General features: G+C 42.1%; 1 protein-coding gene across 5 annotated transcripts in view; it reads left to right on the top strand.

Moving 5' to 3' along the window:
• The window catches only part of smpd3 (sphingomyelin phosphodiesterase 3), a 105,301-nt gene that overhangs the window by 52,762 nt on the left and 37,119 nt on the right, over nucleotides 1-15,420 (top strand). For 3 of the 5 annotated variants that reach the window (XM_073942228.1, XM_073942225.1, XM_073942227.1), the window contains one exon: nucleotides 11,068-12,766. In XM_073942228.1, the coding sequence (XP_073798329.1) occupies nucleotides 11,369-12,766 (1,398 nt within the window). In that variant the 5' untranslated portion in view covers nucleotides 11,068-11,368. Of the gene's footprint in view, nucleotides 1-4,692; nucleotides 4,934-11,067; nucleotides 12,767-15,420 lie in introns of those variants that run through there. The other 2 variants (XM_073942226.1, NM_001122750.1) reach the window with 2 other exon arrangements.

Here is a 15,420-nt window from a genome sequence, read left to right as displayed (position 1 = left end):
CGCCGGCAGGGCGAGACGTCTGGGTGGCGCCGGCAGGGCGAGACGTCTGGGTGGCGCCGGCAGGGCGAGACGTCTGGGTGGCGCCGGCAGGGCGAGACGTCTGGGTGGCGCCGGCAGGGCAAGGAGCCGGGCTGGGGCCGGCTGGGCAAGACGTCTGGGTGGCGCCGGCAGGGCAAGGAGCCGGGCTGGGGCCGGCTGGGCAAGACAAGGAGCCGGGCTGGGGCCGGCTGGGCAAGACGTCTGGGTGGCGCCGGCAGGGCAAGGAGCCGGGCTGGGGCCGGCTGGGCAAGACGTCTGGGTGGCGCCGGCAGGGCAAGGAGCCGGGCTGGGGCCGGCTGGGCAAGACGTCTGGGTGGCGCCGGCAGGGCAAGGAGCCGGGCTGGGGCCGGCTGGGCAAGACGTCTGGGTGGCGCCGGCAGGGCAAGGAGCCGGGCTGGGGCCGGCTGGGCAAGACGTCTGGGTGGCGCCGGCAGGGCAAGGAGCCGGGCTGGGGCCGGCTGGGCAAGACGTCTGGGTGGCGCCGGCAGGGCAAGGAGCCGGGCTGGGGCCGGCTGGGCAAGACGTCTGGGTGGCGCCGGCAGGGCAAGGAGCCGGACTGGGACCGGCACTGAGGGACGCTCAGGGGCAGGAGCCGACACTGGAGGGCGCTCAGGGGCAGGAGCCGACACTGGAGGGCGCTCAGGGGCTGGAGCCGACACTGGAGGGCGCTCAGGGGCTGGAGCCGACACTGGAGGGCGCTCAGGGGCTGGAGCCGACACTGGAGGGCGCTCAGGGGCTGGAGCCGACACTGGAGGGCGCTCAGGGGCTGGAGCCGACACTGGAGGGCGCTCAGGGGCTGGAGCCGACACTGGAGGGCGCTCAGGGGCTGGAGCCGACACTGGAGGGCGCTCAGGGGCTGGAGCCGACACTGGAGGGCGCTCAGGGGCTGGAGCCGACACTGGAGGGCGCTCAGGGGCTGGAGCCGACACTGGAGGGCGCTCAGGGGCTGGAGCCGACACTGGAGGGCGCTCAGGGGCTGGAGCCGACACTGGAGGGCGCTCAGGGGCTGGAGCCGACACTGGAGGGCGCTCAGGGGCTGGAGCCGACACTGGAGGGCGCTCAGGGGCTGGAGCCGACACTGGAGGGCGCTCAGGGGCTGGAGCCGACACTGGAGGGCGCTCAGGGGCTGGAGCCGACACTGGAGGGCGCTCAGGGGCTGGAGCCGTTGTGGTGGAGGAGCCCTTTCTCCTCCGACGCTTCCTTGGTCTGGGTGGCGGGAAGCTGGCCCCCTCTTCAGACACTGCAGCATACTCCACTGCCTGCTGGACTGATGCAGTGTCTGTTGCGGGTGCTTCACTGGGTGATGCTGCAGCCAGTGTTGTAGCTGGGTGGGCTGCAGCAGGTTCCGTCACCAATAGAGGGGTAACAATAGAGGAAGACCTGTTCCTCCTCCTCAGTTTCCTCTTCTCTGTGGGAGGCAGCAGTGAGCTGGGTTCAGGTTGGTCTGTTGGTGGAAGAACAGAGCAGATTCTCTCCTGACGACATTCATGGGCAACTTGATTAACCATATGGTCCACAAACTGTTTGTACGAGTAGCCCACCAATCTCTGTATCTGCAGAGGATAGAGGGGTTTATCAAGAGCGAAGTTCAGGAGATTCAAAAGAGCCCAGTCATTGAACCCAAGCCCCTCTGCTGCCATACGGAACCTCTCCGCAAACTCCTTTAGCTCAGAGCCATGTTGCCGCAGCGCATGCAGACGGAGAAGCTGTGGCATGTGTCTGAGGAAGGAGTCATCCTTCTGCTGGGTCCTCATTTTGGTCAGTTCGTACTGTCACGGTCGGAGAGGGAAAAAAAGGAGTGCAGACCCAATTGCAGAAAAATGAAGGAATATTTATTATAAACTACAAATAAAAATAAAAGGCAAAACAAAACTACCCCGAAGGGGAAAACATGAATTAAAAAGGCAAAAACAAACTTGACAGGGCTGGCAGGACAAAACAGGACTGGAGACAACAAGACAAGGTAATATCGACGACGAACTGACAAAGGACTGAAAACATGAGGGGGATTATAAAGCAAAAAAGTAAATTGAAACACAGGTGAACACAATTAACTAAATATGGGTTAACAAGGAGGGTGGGACTAGACAATAGACGGGAGAGCGCATGACACAGAGAGACAATACAAGCCATGCGCTCACATAACGCAACACTGAAGCACACGACAAAAGCACGTGACCACAATGTAAACACCAAGCCACGTGCTTTGACAAGAGACGCAAGACACGAGCACACGATAGATAAATACCTTACCGTGCGCTCACACATAAGCAACGCGCATGCTTCATCTCAGCGCCAACCAAAACTGAAACCAACTAGACGGAGGCGCCGAGAATAAAGCAGCGCGCTGCTGACAGAACAAACACAAACACTAGTACAAGAGCGCGCGCGTCTGAGGGACGCAGAGCGTGCGCGGCCACATCAAGTGGCAGCGCGCACACTCTGCGTACACCCACGACGGCGCGCGCGCGCACACAGAGACAGAAACAGGACCAGACGTGGAGTAGTGTCAGAGCTCTGCCACCAAAACAAGAATTTACAAGACCAAAGTGGCAGAACCCTGACACATTTTAATTTCAGAATTTGTATTTAGTGTAATACATTTTTTGACCTCTGCATTTGTGAGCTTCACCTGCATAAAATAAACCAAATCAAATATTTAAATACCTAAAACATAAGCTCAGTGTCCACAAAACTGATTCTTTGATTATACTTTAATACTGGCTGGTAAACAGTCCCAGTCATCGACGTGACATTTCTCAGTGTCTCTTTGTTTTCTCTTGGGGAAAGTTGTGATCAGTATCGATTAGGCGGTGAAGCATTGGAGTTTAAACAGATCTATAGCTGAGGCTTTTCTGAACAAACAGACTTCCTGTTGGTGTTCGCTTTCGTTTGCTTTATTGCCTTGATTATCAGGCTTCTGGTTTGTACTGGAGCAATATTGACTCTGGGAGGGAAGTTATTGAAGGCACACGTTTAGCATTTAAGCACATTCTCTTAAAGGAAACAGACGGAGCAGAGGCTGGTTGTTGAAGACATCAGATAAAGTCTCCTGAAAACATTGACGACTGTTTCAACACTTTAGAAAGAGGCGAAAAGGTGAAACAAATATTGAATGTGAAAGTAAAAACCCTTTATGAACCAGTGTTGATGTCGGTCATTAAAACATAGCTTAAAGTAATATAAGAAAAAAGCTTAAACTTTACATTGTTGTTGACTTGATTAGAAATTAGATTTAGACATGTTGCCCTGTGGCAACATGGTGGCTCAGGGGTTAGCACTGTCATCTCACAGCAAGAAGGTTGCTGGTTTGAGTCTTGGCTGGGTCAGTGGGCGTTTTTGTGTGGAGTTTGCATGTTTGCATCTGCTGCGTAAAACATATGCTGGATTAGTTGGCGGTTTATTCCACTGAGATTAATTTCAATAAAAAGCAGTAATGAATACAAATGAATAAAAAAAAAGCAAATAAATCAATAAAAACAAAAATCTAGTTTACTAAAATTTAAATGAAAACCAATTAATATAATTATACATTTTAAAGTATGATTAAAAAAAATAAATAAAAAATACACTCACCGGCCACTTTATTAGGTACACCTGTCCAACTGCTTGCTAACGCAATTTTTAATCAGCTGGTCACATGGCAGCAAATCAATGCATTTAGGCATGTAGACATGTTCAAGACGATCTGCTGCAGTTAAAACCAAGCATCAGAATGGGGAAGAAAGGTGATTTAAGTGATTTTGAACGTGGCATGGTTGATGGTCTGAGTATTTCAGAAACTGCTGATCTATTGTGATTTTCACGCACAACACTCTCTAGGGTTTACAGAGAATCCATCCTGCATTGTATCAATTTTTGGCCATTATTACCGCCTACCTGAGTTTTTAGGGGTGTGCCACACAGTTCATTTTTTTCTGTTTGTGCCCATATTCGGAATCAGGAATGATTTTAGTCGAGGTAGGTGGAGATTTAAAATTAATGGGCGTGTCTAACAGTCCCAAAGCTGCTAATATCATTTACTCCACCGTTAAATAAAGCATTAAAGTGGATCTAATGTCTCCTAAGGTGTTAAACAGCTATTTTTGAGCAATAAAAGTTTTTTCTGGGCTCGCCCAGATCATCAAACCTGAGACTGATTCAGTTATGATAAAGTTTACAGTTTTGCAGGAAAATATGTGTGATTACTGCACCATAATAACAATAGAAACACACACACAAACCATCAAATTTTAATCAGAATATTTTAACCGTCTCTAGTGTGTTTTAAGGACAAACTCCATTTGGATTTATTGATTTTTACATGCCACCAATAGAAGGCAAAGAATTACCATTGTTGACCAACAGGGCCATTACAGTTTCCATTAAACCCAATGTAATTTTCATTATAACCATTCAAACTATTACGGATTCTATTATGTTGCTATTTTTTTCAGCATTGTCATCATGTCTTTATGACGATGAAATAACAGCAGGATCATTTTGCAAGCTTTATGTGATTGTGTGTGTGTTTGTGTGTGTGTGTTATTGTGCGACCTGAAAGCTGCTCAGCAATATGCAAGCTTAACCTAAAGACACGCTCGCCTAACCCCCAGTCACACATGTGTGTTTGTGTGGTAATGCGCATGTATACAGCATGCACAGCTGCAAACTACCACACGTCGACCTGCTATGCTCTTCCTTTTCCTGTTCTTGAGCGCCGACGGCCTTGTCTTTCACTCTAAATGTCGGATGGCACAAACGACAACTCTCAACTCTCAAAGAAAGAAAAAAATGATTTTATTTCCTCTCGCTGAAGCCACTATGCAGGCGGCTGAGCACAGATTAAGCAGCAGTGATGGATAAAACCCTGAAAATTATTGTCATACAGATTGGGTGTGTGTGTGCGGATGAGGTGAGTGTGGATGCAGAGGGGATTATTGGATGCGATGCTTGTGTTATGCTTATATTGGTAAACTGATGTGCTCTTTATGGGGTAAAATACATGACAGGCATTGGGTTTAATTTGTGCTTTAGCAGGACTTAGTGTGAAAAAAAGTCATGGGTAAATGTGTGAAAGGTCACCTTGCTAATCTATGTGCATGTTGTTGTTTTGTAATGTGCCATATTTCTGATTTATAATGGATGTTTATTAGAAAAATGTGGGATGGTATTGTAGATAAATTGAATAAGGATTGGATTTTAAAGGAATGGGTCTCTTAGAACATTCGGTGTTAAATTACTCACCCCTAGGACATCCAAAATGTAATGTTACATGTTTTTTTCTTTTCTTCAGTAGAATTGCTTTTGTTTTAGCTGATGCTGTTGTCCTGCGTGATTCATAAAATGCAACTTAATGCCTACCAGCACTTTGAGAGTCTACATAAAAACATATACAGGGAACACAAAATTAATACTTGTGTCTTCTGATGATACCAGGGTTCCCATGCTTCTTGAAAGTGTTGAATTCAATGACTGACATTTCACGCATATGATCACACCGGTGTGATCAGCTTTGAATGGTCCCTCAAAGTGCACGATCACACCGGTGTGATTAGAACGTTCAGAACGCACGTCATCAACTGCTAAAATTCAAATCTAATGGCATGCTGAGACACAGAAAGAGACAATTTATTTGTGCTTTTAAACAAATGAATAATAATAGCAATAATAGATATTTTTCAATATAACTGAACAATGTGCTTTGTTCCTGTAAGATACACACTAGAATACTAGAAAATTTTCCTACCTTCATGTATTTCGGCAGATTTAAAAATCTTAAAGTTTAATCTTATAAGAGAACTATGACAAATTAGTCATAGCTCGATTAACATCATTACGCCAACATTTAACGCTAGTTTCTTCACGCAACAACAGTTTGAGTTCGTCATTGCACCATATGTGATTTTGGAAATTAAATGTTTAATTTTGCACAAGTACAACTGCAGTTCATATCTCACACTTTGCATGCAAACAGATGATGATGGATGTAAATTTTTCTAGCAACAGGCCACCTGTACTATTTCATTCACTTTTCATTCATGTCCTATGACAAACTCAGAAGTGTTGGAAAAGAGCATGGTCATCGCTTTCCTGCTCGCGCCAAAAATCTGCTCTCTTACTTGAAGCCATTCTCATTTATTTGTTGTCAAATGCCTGACAACTGCTGCGTGTGTGTCCTATCGCAAAATGAGGTGAAAAGTACTACAAAACGGTAATAGTTTGATTGCGGTGTTTACATGTCTGTACTGAACTTCAATAATGCGACTGAAATAGAAATCCTCCATGTCCTAATTCATTTTTTGTTCAGTTCGATGATGACCTTAGATTAAAGTTATCGAAAAAATTTATGTTTACATGGTCCACTCTTAATGAAAGTATTATCTTAATGGTATTAAAATCGTTAAAATCGTTAAAAATTAAAAGTATTGTTGTCCACTTAAATGTTCTCTCTGTTTGATTTCTGTTATTACGAGGCTTTTGTTTTTAGACTTTTCATATTAAACGTAAGAATTCTGTTTGTTTCTTGCGCAGAACAATTATTTCACTTCACAAGACCTTAATGTATTATGAGGTAGCCATTGCTAATCAATTGTATGATGCCTGCCTGTAAATGCATATTTTTTGACTCTCAAACTTGACTATTTTCTTATGAATCACCAAGGTCCGCATTTTCAGCAAAAATCCTTTTTACATACATCTTGGGTGACCTGAGGGTGAGTAAGTTGCAGCAATTTTCTGTGTGAAATATCATTTTAAAAGGGTCACTCTTCATGTCTTTTCAACCCCATTAGACCTTTGTTCATCTTTGCAACACAAATGAAGATGTTTTAATGAAACCTGAGAGATTTCTGCCTCTCTAATGAAACTTTAGGTCTTTTTGGATGGTAATTGTTTCTCAGGAGGATCTAAGGGATTTTCACCATTTACAGGGAGTAGTTGGTGGCTTTATTCAGTAGCTATCTGAATCCAGAATGTACATTTTAATCTATGTCATGTGAAAATCCCCAGATGAATTACCTTTTTTTATAAACATCGATGTCATGTGGTGATTTAATTGCTGTCTGAATCCATATCTCTGAGTTTCTAATCGAGATCAATCAAGCAGACATTTTGTAGTCGATTTTGGCTGCTGAAATGCATTGTACAGATGCACTATATGGTAATTTGCATCAGAAAATTGGCATCTCATGTATTAAAAATGGACACTTGCATTACCGAAATGCTAGAGATGAAGTGTGTGTGTACTTGGTTTATTATCAACTAACTGCCAAAACCCACCTTTTTTTAGTTATATTGTGGTCCAATTGGGTGTTGTCAAGACAATCACACTGATGTCGATGCCCCGTGTGAATCTAGCATGAGTTTGATCAGCGTTAGAGCTAAACTCTGCAGGAAAGTGGATCTCACAGTCCATGCAGTAATTGAGGATCCTGTATAAATACTAGCATCTGACTGAGCATATGAATGATCATGACCGGGTTTGTGGGATTATGAACCTAAACACTCACTGTGAAATTGTATTCGTCTGACAGCCGTGTTTAATCAAGAAGCTATGGAGATTTTTATTTTACAGCCTTTCCCCGTGAGAAACAATTGCTTTTTCGAACAGGGTCAGACATTTTAAGCTTTAAAATGCAATAAAAGCAGCATATAATGTGACTCCAGTGGATAAAGGCCAAAAATCTCTCAGCTTTCAATAAAGAAGCATTTTCATTTTTGTTTCAAAGTGTTTTGTGTTTGGAATAACACGAGGGTGAGTATGTGATGACCAGTGTTGTGCTAGTTACTAAAAAATAGTAACTAGTTACAGTTACTAGTTATTTCATTCAAAAAGTAACTTAATTACTTTATGGAAAAAGTAATTCATTACTGTTAAAAATAATTTTTAATATTTCTTTTTTTTCTAAAGAACTTTTTTAATGCTCCATTAATGCTCTTCCAACGTCATGGAAAATATAGTGTTGATCAGCTTCACAGTTTTAATTAATTTGCAGTTTCACAACTAAAACACTAGACAGACTTAAACAAAAAGTCATTTTTAAACACTAATTTATTTAGGTCACACCAGCAGCACAAAAAATGCAAGGTGATAAATCAACTAAATAATATATTCAGAGACAAAAAAGTCAAAATTAAAGTTGCTTCAGCATCATAAAAGTTGTTGTATTTAACTCTTAAACATGTTCTTTCACAGCTTGAGTATGAAAACTAGCAACAAAATACAGCAAATACAAAACCCTTATAAAATAAATAAATGAAAGTCATCTAAATTATCATTCAGAATCAATTTGATGAAACTCAGCACCAAAAAAAAACAAAAAAACTTATTATTGACTACCATAGATTTTATGCATTTCAAACAAGACAAAAACATAGCAGCTGCTCAACAATGAAATCTATGAGCAATGTTCAAAGTAACCACAAATTAAATGTGGTATGTCAGCAACTTATGGAAAGTAAGCTGTGTATATTGTGCAAAATCTGCTGTTGTATAACAGCTATAAAAAAAAAATGTATACCTGTTCTAAAATATAACAGAAATGTGTCACTGTGTACTAAACTAATAAATTTTGTTAAACAAATAACAAATGTGTGCTTATTTATTTGAAACAGCAAACATAGTAGTATTAGTAACGTTAATAGTCTTTCGGTCTCTCTCCAGAGCACACTTGGGCCCAATCCCAATTCTATTTTTGTACCTCTACCCCTTCCCCTTGGCCCTTAAAACAGACTGTGAAGGGGAAGGGCTTCAAAATTAACCCTAAGAATTGGGACAGCCCTACATCACCTGCACACGTCATCATATGTCATCTTGATCTCATGCTTCAAATGGGATCAGACGAGCGCGACTGATATAGTTATTACAGTTGTGTTATTTTATTTTATTTTTTACAGAAAATCACTGAAGGCATATATTATGTTATCATAATGATATATTGTGACAATAAGATCGTAAAACTGTGCATTTAACACAGTGGCCATATTTATTTATGTAAACACACCATTAACATTATAGCAGACACCGTAAAAAGCCCATTCCCAGCAACTAGACTTTTCTGACAGGGTATTCAAGGTTCAACGAGTGTCAGAATGTTGTGGAAATGCTATACAGGAGTTATGATTATGGATTATAGATTGCAAAATTTTTAGCGGTTTTTATTTTACCTATTTTTAAACAAACACGGTTATTAATATATTAAAACATGTGTTTGTTTGTTGTAAAAATTCATAATAATGACAAAAAAATACTAATTTGTGGCTCTCCTTACTTCCGGTTGTAACTATTTGTCGTTGTGGCAGGTGTATTCTGGGAAATTTTTGTACCCCTTGGTTTCGAGTGTGGGCCTAAAAAAATCTTAGTTCGAAGGGGTATTCACCCCTTCCCCTTAGCCTTACTCCTTCAAGCTAAAGAGAATTGGGACACCACTACCCCTTGACATGAACGTGCAAAACGAGGGGTAGGGGTAAGGGGAAGGGCTAAGGGGTAGAATTGGGATTGGGTCTTTGCCTTTTTTGCGTGCCCCTGGTTTCTCTCGCACGGACACTTGGTGTACCTCGGGCACATTCAATGTCTGCTTTTGCTTGTCTTTTGTCCAGTCTGGCACCTCATACACAACATGTCTTCTTAACAGTGGTTGGTTGGCATCCACCAATCCCACAATGCGTCAGAGCTGTAAACAGGAAGATGTTGGCTAGACTGCAGTCAAAATTATTTAACTAACCAAGTAACGGACAAATGCATCATATTGTAACAATAATGGAAGTACTTTATTTAAAAAGTAATGCTTTACAATATTAGTTACTGTCAAAAGTAGTGCGTTATAGAAACGGCTTACTAGTTATTGCGTTATTGCCCAACACTGGTGAAGACAAAATGTTTACTTTTGTGTCCACTATCTCTTTAAGATACAACGTGTAAACAGTAGGTTGTAACTGATTGTATGCAATCTAGATTATGCAGTTATCTTGCAAAAATTAAGTTCTTACAACAATTAGGGTCTTTCTGTTTTTATTAATCTTTTTGTTGACTTTAGCTTCAACTGCCAACTGGGTAAGATGACCACATTTGTAACAATACATTTCCTGGTTGCACTGTCGTCGATTGACCTTCCCTCTTTGATCTGTATTGAATCTTTTGATGATTTAGGTCAGGGTTTCAACTATAGGAACATCTGCTGCAAAACGACAATCATCAACTCAACATAAAAGTCAATGGTTGCTTTTAAAACAAAGGCTTTTGTGCATAATATTTGTTTATGCCATCACCATTACATGCTGTTTTCAGTTATATTTATGTTAATAACAGTTAACAATCCTAAATCGCAGTGAATAAAGGGTTTAAAGTAAAGAACCATCCCCTTATTGAGGTCTTTGTTTCAGAACAAGGCAAATTTAATTGGTTCTACCTTGAAACAAAGCCAGAGAATATCTTTCTGTTTCTTTTCTTACAAGTAATCACTGTAATTGTCTTGCAGTCTAATCTTACTCAGAATCTATTCCTTTTTTGCGTGTGCCTGTGTCGGCCTATTTCACCAGCCCTCTACAAAGAGACTTAGTTAGCATATTTTATAGTGACACCTGTGTAGTCATAGCTTTTTAAATGGTAATTATACAAATTTTCCCTTTGTTAATATCAGAAGGTCATTGGGGATAATAAGCCACATCTGGTACACTTGTTCGTTAAAATATGAATATAAAAAAATCACAATGTGTTTATACAAATATAACTAAGAAGCTTTTATAAGGTCAGGGACGTCTTATATGAGCTTTTATTTACAAACTATGAACTGCTTTAAATTACATATTGGAAAATTTTAAATATAGATGCAAATTGAGCACTTTTATCAGCTACATTCCCACACAGCAGGCTGCATTTGGTGACCTGACACTTTGCTTTCTGTGAAAAAGCTATTATTATTTATACTTCATCATGATTTCTAAAATGTTAGAATTTTAACTGCCATCCAATTTGTTGATTGCACATTATCCTCCACTTTCATCTGATTGCCTGTGTATTCTGTTCCCCCTCCCTTTGATTGTCTGCAGGCTCTGCGCTGACAAGGCCTTCCCTTTCTGTCCCTGGAATATTCTGGATCCCTGGAGGATTTTTGCTGTCATCATGATTAGATTCTTCAGGAGACTCTAGCCTTGCAAACCCTCATTAAAGGAGGGAATTGGTTGGGTGTGGAGCCACGTATACCCAACGTCAATTATAGCGGAGGACCCAAGAACCATGTAGTGTACCTCTTCCATCCACAGGGGGGCGGGTTAACTTTGTAGTTGTTTTTTGTACAGTTTTTTTTTTTTTTTTTTTTTGCTGGGAGTTGGTCTACAAGGTGAGCCAGAAATGGTCTTGCACACCTCTCCCTACCCCAGTGCCTTCCTCAGCTTTCTGAGTGGTCTGTCTTGGGCCTTTGTTTTCCCTTGCTACTGGCTATTGGATCGCTTATTGGCCTCTTGTGTAGCAACATCACTAGAGAAACGCAGACGCTCTCAGGATCCCTGCTCTTTCCTGGCACTTGGGGTTCTGATCTCTACACCACTTTACCTGGTGCTGCTACTAGCATCCTTACCCTTTGCCTTCATTGGTTTTCTCTTGTGGGCACCACTGCAGAGCATCAGGAAACCTTATATCTACTCTCACCAGAAACCAGACAAGCATGGTGTGGAGCAGGGCTCTGCGGCTGGAACTGGGGCAGCACTTGCTGAGTGGCGTCCACAAGGACGCAGCTTTTGCTTTGGCAGTGCCAACGTTTGCTTGCTGCCAGACTCACTTGCACGCTTTAACAACCTAGCGGACACTCAACGCCGGGCTAGGGAAGTGGGCAAGCGAATTCGGAACGGTGCCAGCAGACCCCAAATCAAGATATACATCGACTCGCCCACAAATACTTCAATCAGTGCTGTATCCTTCTGCAGCTTGTCTACCCAGGGCTTCCGCCGGACCTCTTCTTTGGACCATCGTCCCGATCCTGTAGTCACCACTGAAAATGAGACTGAGGCCTTAACCGAGTGTCCCATTCACACCTCAGGAGGTACAAGTTCAGATTGCCCCATCCACAGCACTGGAGTCCAGAATTCCTCAGAGTGCCCTCTCCATCCTAATGAAGAAGAGCATGCTCCTGATTGTGCCATGCACCAGTCTTCAGATTCAGAGTGTCCAGTACATAGCAACATAATGCAGAACTCAGAAGATTGTCCACTCCATCCATCTGGAGTGCAAATCAGCATCACCTCTCCTGATTCTGAGCCGGCTGAGGCTGAAAAAGGAAACCATCAAACCGGGGACGGGGACACAGGTAGTCTAGACAGCCGCACAGCCTCGCGAGAATCCCTGGTTCGCTTCCATGCAGCCGATGGAGGGATATCTCCCAACAACACCCTTTCACAACACCGCACCTCAGTCTTCAAAAGACCAATAGGACGCAAACGTCGTCATGGAGACGATGGCTTTGACCACGAGATATCTGCCTTCTTCCCAGCCAACCTTGACTTCCTCTGTCTTCAGGAAGTCTTTGACAGGCGGGCCGCCGATAGGCTCAGGAGGCAGTTGCACCGCTATTTTCCCTTTGTACTGAGCGATGTAGGACGCTACGGCTGGAAAGGCTGTTGCTCCAGATTCAAGTTCTTAAACAGCGGTCTCCTGTTGGCCAGTCGCTACCCTATATTGGATGCTCATTATGAATGCTTCCCCAATGGGCGCAGCGAAGATGCTCTGGCTGCTAAAGGAGTACTTTTTGCCAAGGTAAGAGCTCAATATTCTTCTTACTAATGGGTTTGTTTATACTTGTATGTATGCCAGCATATAAGCCATTACTCTTGATTGGATTCCTATTGTTTATATATCTATGCATTGGTTTATGCTACACCTTTGGAGTAAATTGCAGCATTTAGCTTGATTAACTGCATCCCAACAGTTATTCTTCATAATTATCTGATGCATTCTGCGTATTAATGTTTGCTTAAGCTGTATATTTGCTGCACATCATTAGCACTTGTTCCAGTTTCTGAGCGTTTCATGGCACAAGTTGGGAGTTAAAGTTGGACTGGTGGTTTGAGTGTACACAAACATGCTGAATATTTTATAACTAGCCCTTTGTAGCCCAGAGGGTCTGTTTGAAACACTCATCTGCCATGCCTTTAGAAATGGTCTTTCTCTCTTTGTTGAAGCATGGTTACATGCACGGTTCCTGTTGCATTATATATGTTCTTAATGGGGCTGTGCACTTATGCTGAGTAGATATTACAATTTAAAAAGTAGTTTCACTCTGAAATATTTTCACTGTGCTTATTTGAGTGGATATTGTAAAGAGAGAGCCATTAGTCTTCCAGCAGTTGTTGCTAGTGTTATACATAAAGTTTATATAAGATGTAGTGAATGCGTGCACTAACATATAATGGATTTCGAACTAAAGTGGTGCTTAATTACTATGAGGAACGTCTATGCTAGTGTTTCCATAGAACCTCATGTATTTTGGGACTTTGGTAAACTAAATAGGAGGCGTAGGTTTTATTTAAACCAGGGGTCACCAAACTTGTTCCTGGAGGGCAGGAGTCCTGCAGATTTTAGCTACAACCCTAATCAAACACACCTGAATGAGCTAATTAAGGTCTTACTAGGTATACTTGGAACACCCAGGCAGGTGTGTAGAGGCAAGTTGGAGCTAAACCCTGCAGGGACACCGGCCCTCCAGGAACAAGATTGGTGACCCCAGATTTAAACATTGGGCCTTGGCCAGCAACATGGATATGTTTAGACAATTTTAACAAAAATGATTCCTAATAATTCAGACATGAATTAACTGATACACATATAATCACACATAACAATGCATGTTTTCATGCTAGCATATGGGTATGTGTTTACGTTGATCATTGTACTATTGGTTGAACATTTTGTTTATAATGACTTAAACTGATACTTGGTGATATTTGCTAATGTTAGCATGTTATGTTGGATGATTAGCATGTGTGAACTAGTGTCTGTAGTTGTGCATGATATTAGCTTGTGTTTTTGTTTGCGTAGTCCTCATTTAGAGTGATTATGAGCACAGGCTTTTAGGGTTGAGATATCATTACTCTCTCAGCGCTGTATCCAATTCTGGCCAAATTCCAGACCTAATCTCTTTTTCCCCTCCAAAAGGGCAAGAGGCCAGCCATCATTGTGTGTCAGACAGAGCTGCTAAATACTAACTCTGAATGTGTGTGTTCGCAAGAGAGAGAGAGAGAGCAGGCTGTTAAATATTGAGCACTGTATGCAGAAAAAAAAAAAAACTGAAGGTCGATGCCTTTGCCCTGTACTTGTACTTACTGAAGATATTCTTATTCGATTTGACTTTCAATCTTTCATGGGGGTGTAAGTTTAACCAAGTGCTCCCAAAAGTTATTGAAGCACTTTAAAACTCCTCCAAGGACACAGCCTTAGTTTTATCCTATTAAACCACAGGATATGTCAATCATGCAGTGCTGGGTGTTTCAAAAAAATATTAGGTTAATTATTACAAATTTCATGAGGTTATAACTAACAACAAATGATTTGTCCATCCACAGAACTTGATCCACGGCCAATTTGAAATATTTGTTACCTTAGGCTACAAAACCAATTATAAGTGTAAATTTAAATATATATATATTTGTAAATAACATCAAATTACCTATTTGGAAATCTGGAATCTGGGGTTCAAAAAAATTAAATGCTGAGAAAATCCCACTCAAAGATGTGCATATGAAGTGCTAAGCAATGTGCATTACTAATTAATAATAAAGTTTTTATATACTCTCACTGACCACTTTATTAGGTACACCTGTCCAACTGCTCGTTAACGCAGATTTGTAATCACATGGCAGCAACTTAATTCATTTAGGCATGTAGACATGGTCAAGATGGTCTGCTGCAGTTTAAACTGAGCATCAGAATGGGGAAGAAAGGTGATTTAAGGGACTTTAAACGAGGCATGGAAGTTGGTGCCAGATGGACTGGTCTGAGTGTTTCAGAAACTGCTGATCTACTGGGATTTTTACACACAACCATCTTTAGGGTTTACAGAGAATGGTCCAAAAAAGAAAAAATATACAGTAAGCGGCAGTTCTAAGGGTGCATATACCTTGTTGATGCCAGAGGTCAGAAGAGAATGGCCAGAATGGTTCGAGTTGATAGAAAGGCAACAGTAACTCAAATAACCACATGTCCAACCTTGAGGCGGATGAGCTACAGCAGCAGAAGACCACACCGGGTGCCACTCCTATCAACTAAGAACAGGAAACCGAGGCTACAATTTGCACAAGCTCACCAAAATTGGACAATAGAGGATTGGAAAAATGTTGGTCTGATGAATCTCGCTTTCTGCTGCGACATTCGGATGGTAGGGTCAGAATTTGGCATCAGCAACATGAAAGCAT

This window comes from Danio rerio, chromosome 25 (assembly GCF_049306965.1).
Source record: "Danio rerio strain Tuebingen ecotype United States chromosome 25, GRCz12tu, whole genome shotgun sequence".
Lineage (NCBI taxonomy): Eukaryota > Metazoa > Chordata > Actinopteri > Cypriniformes > Danionidae > Danio > Danio rerio.
Note: the sequence above shows the minus strand (reverse complement) of the source record. Positions and strands in the feature narration are given on the sequence as shown.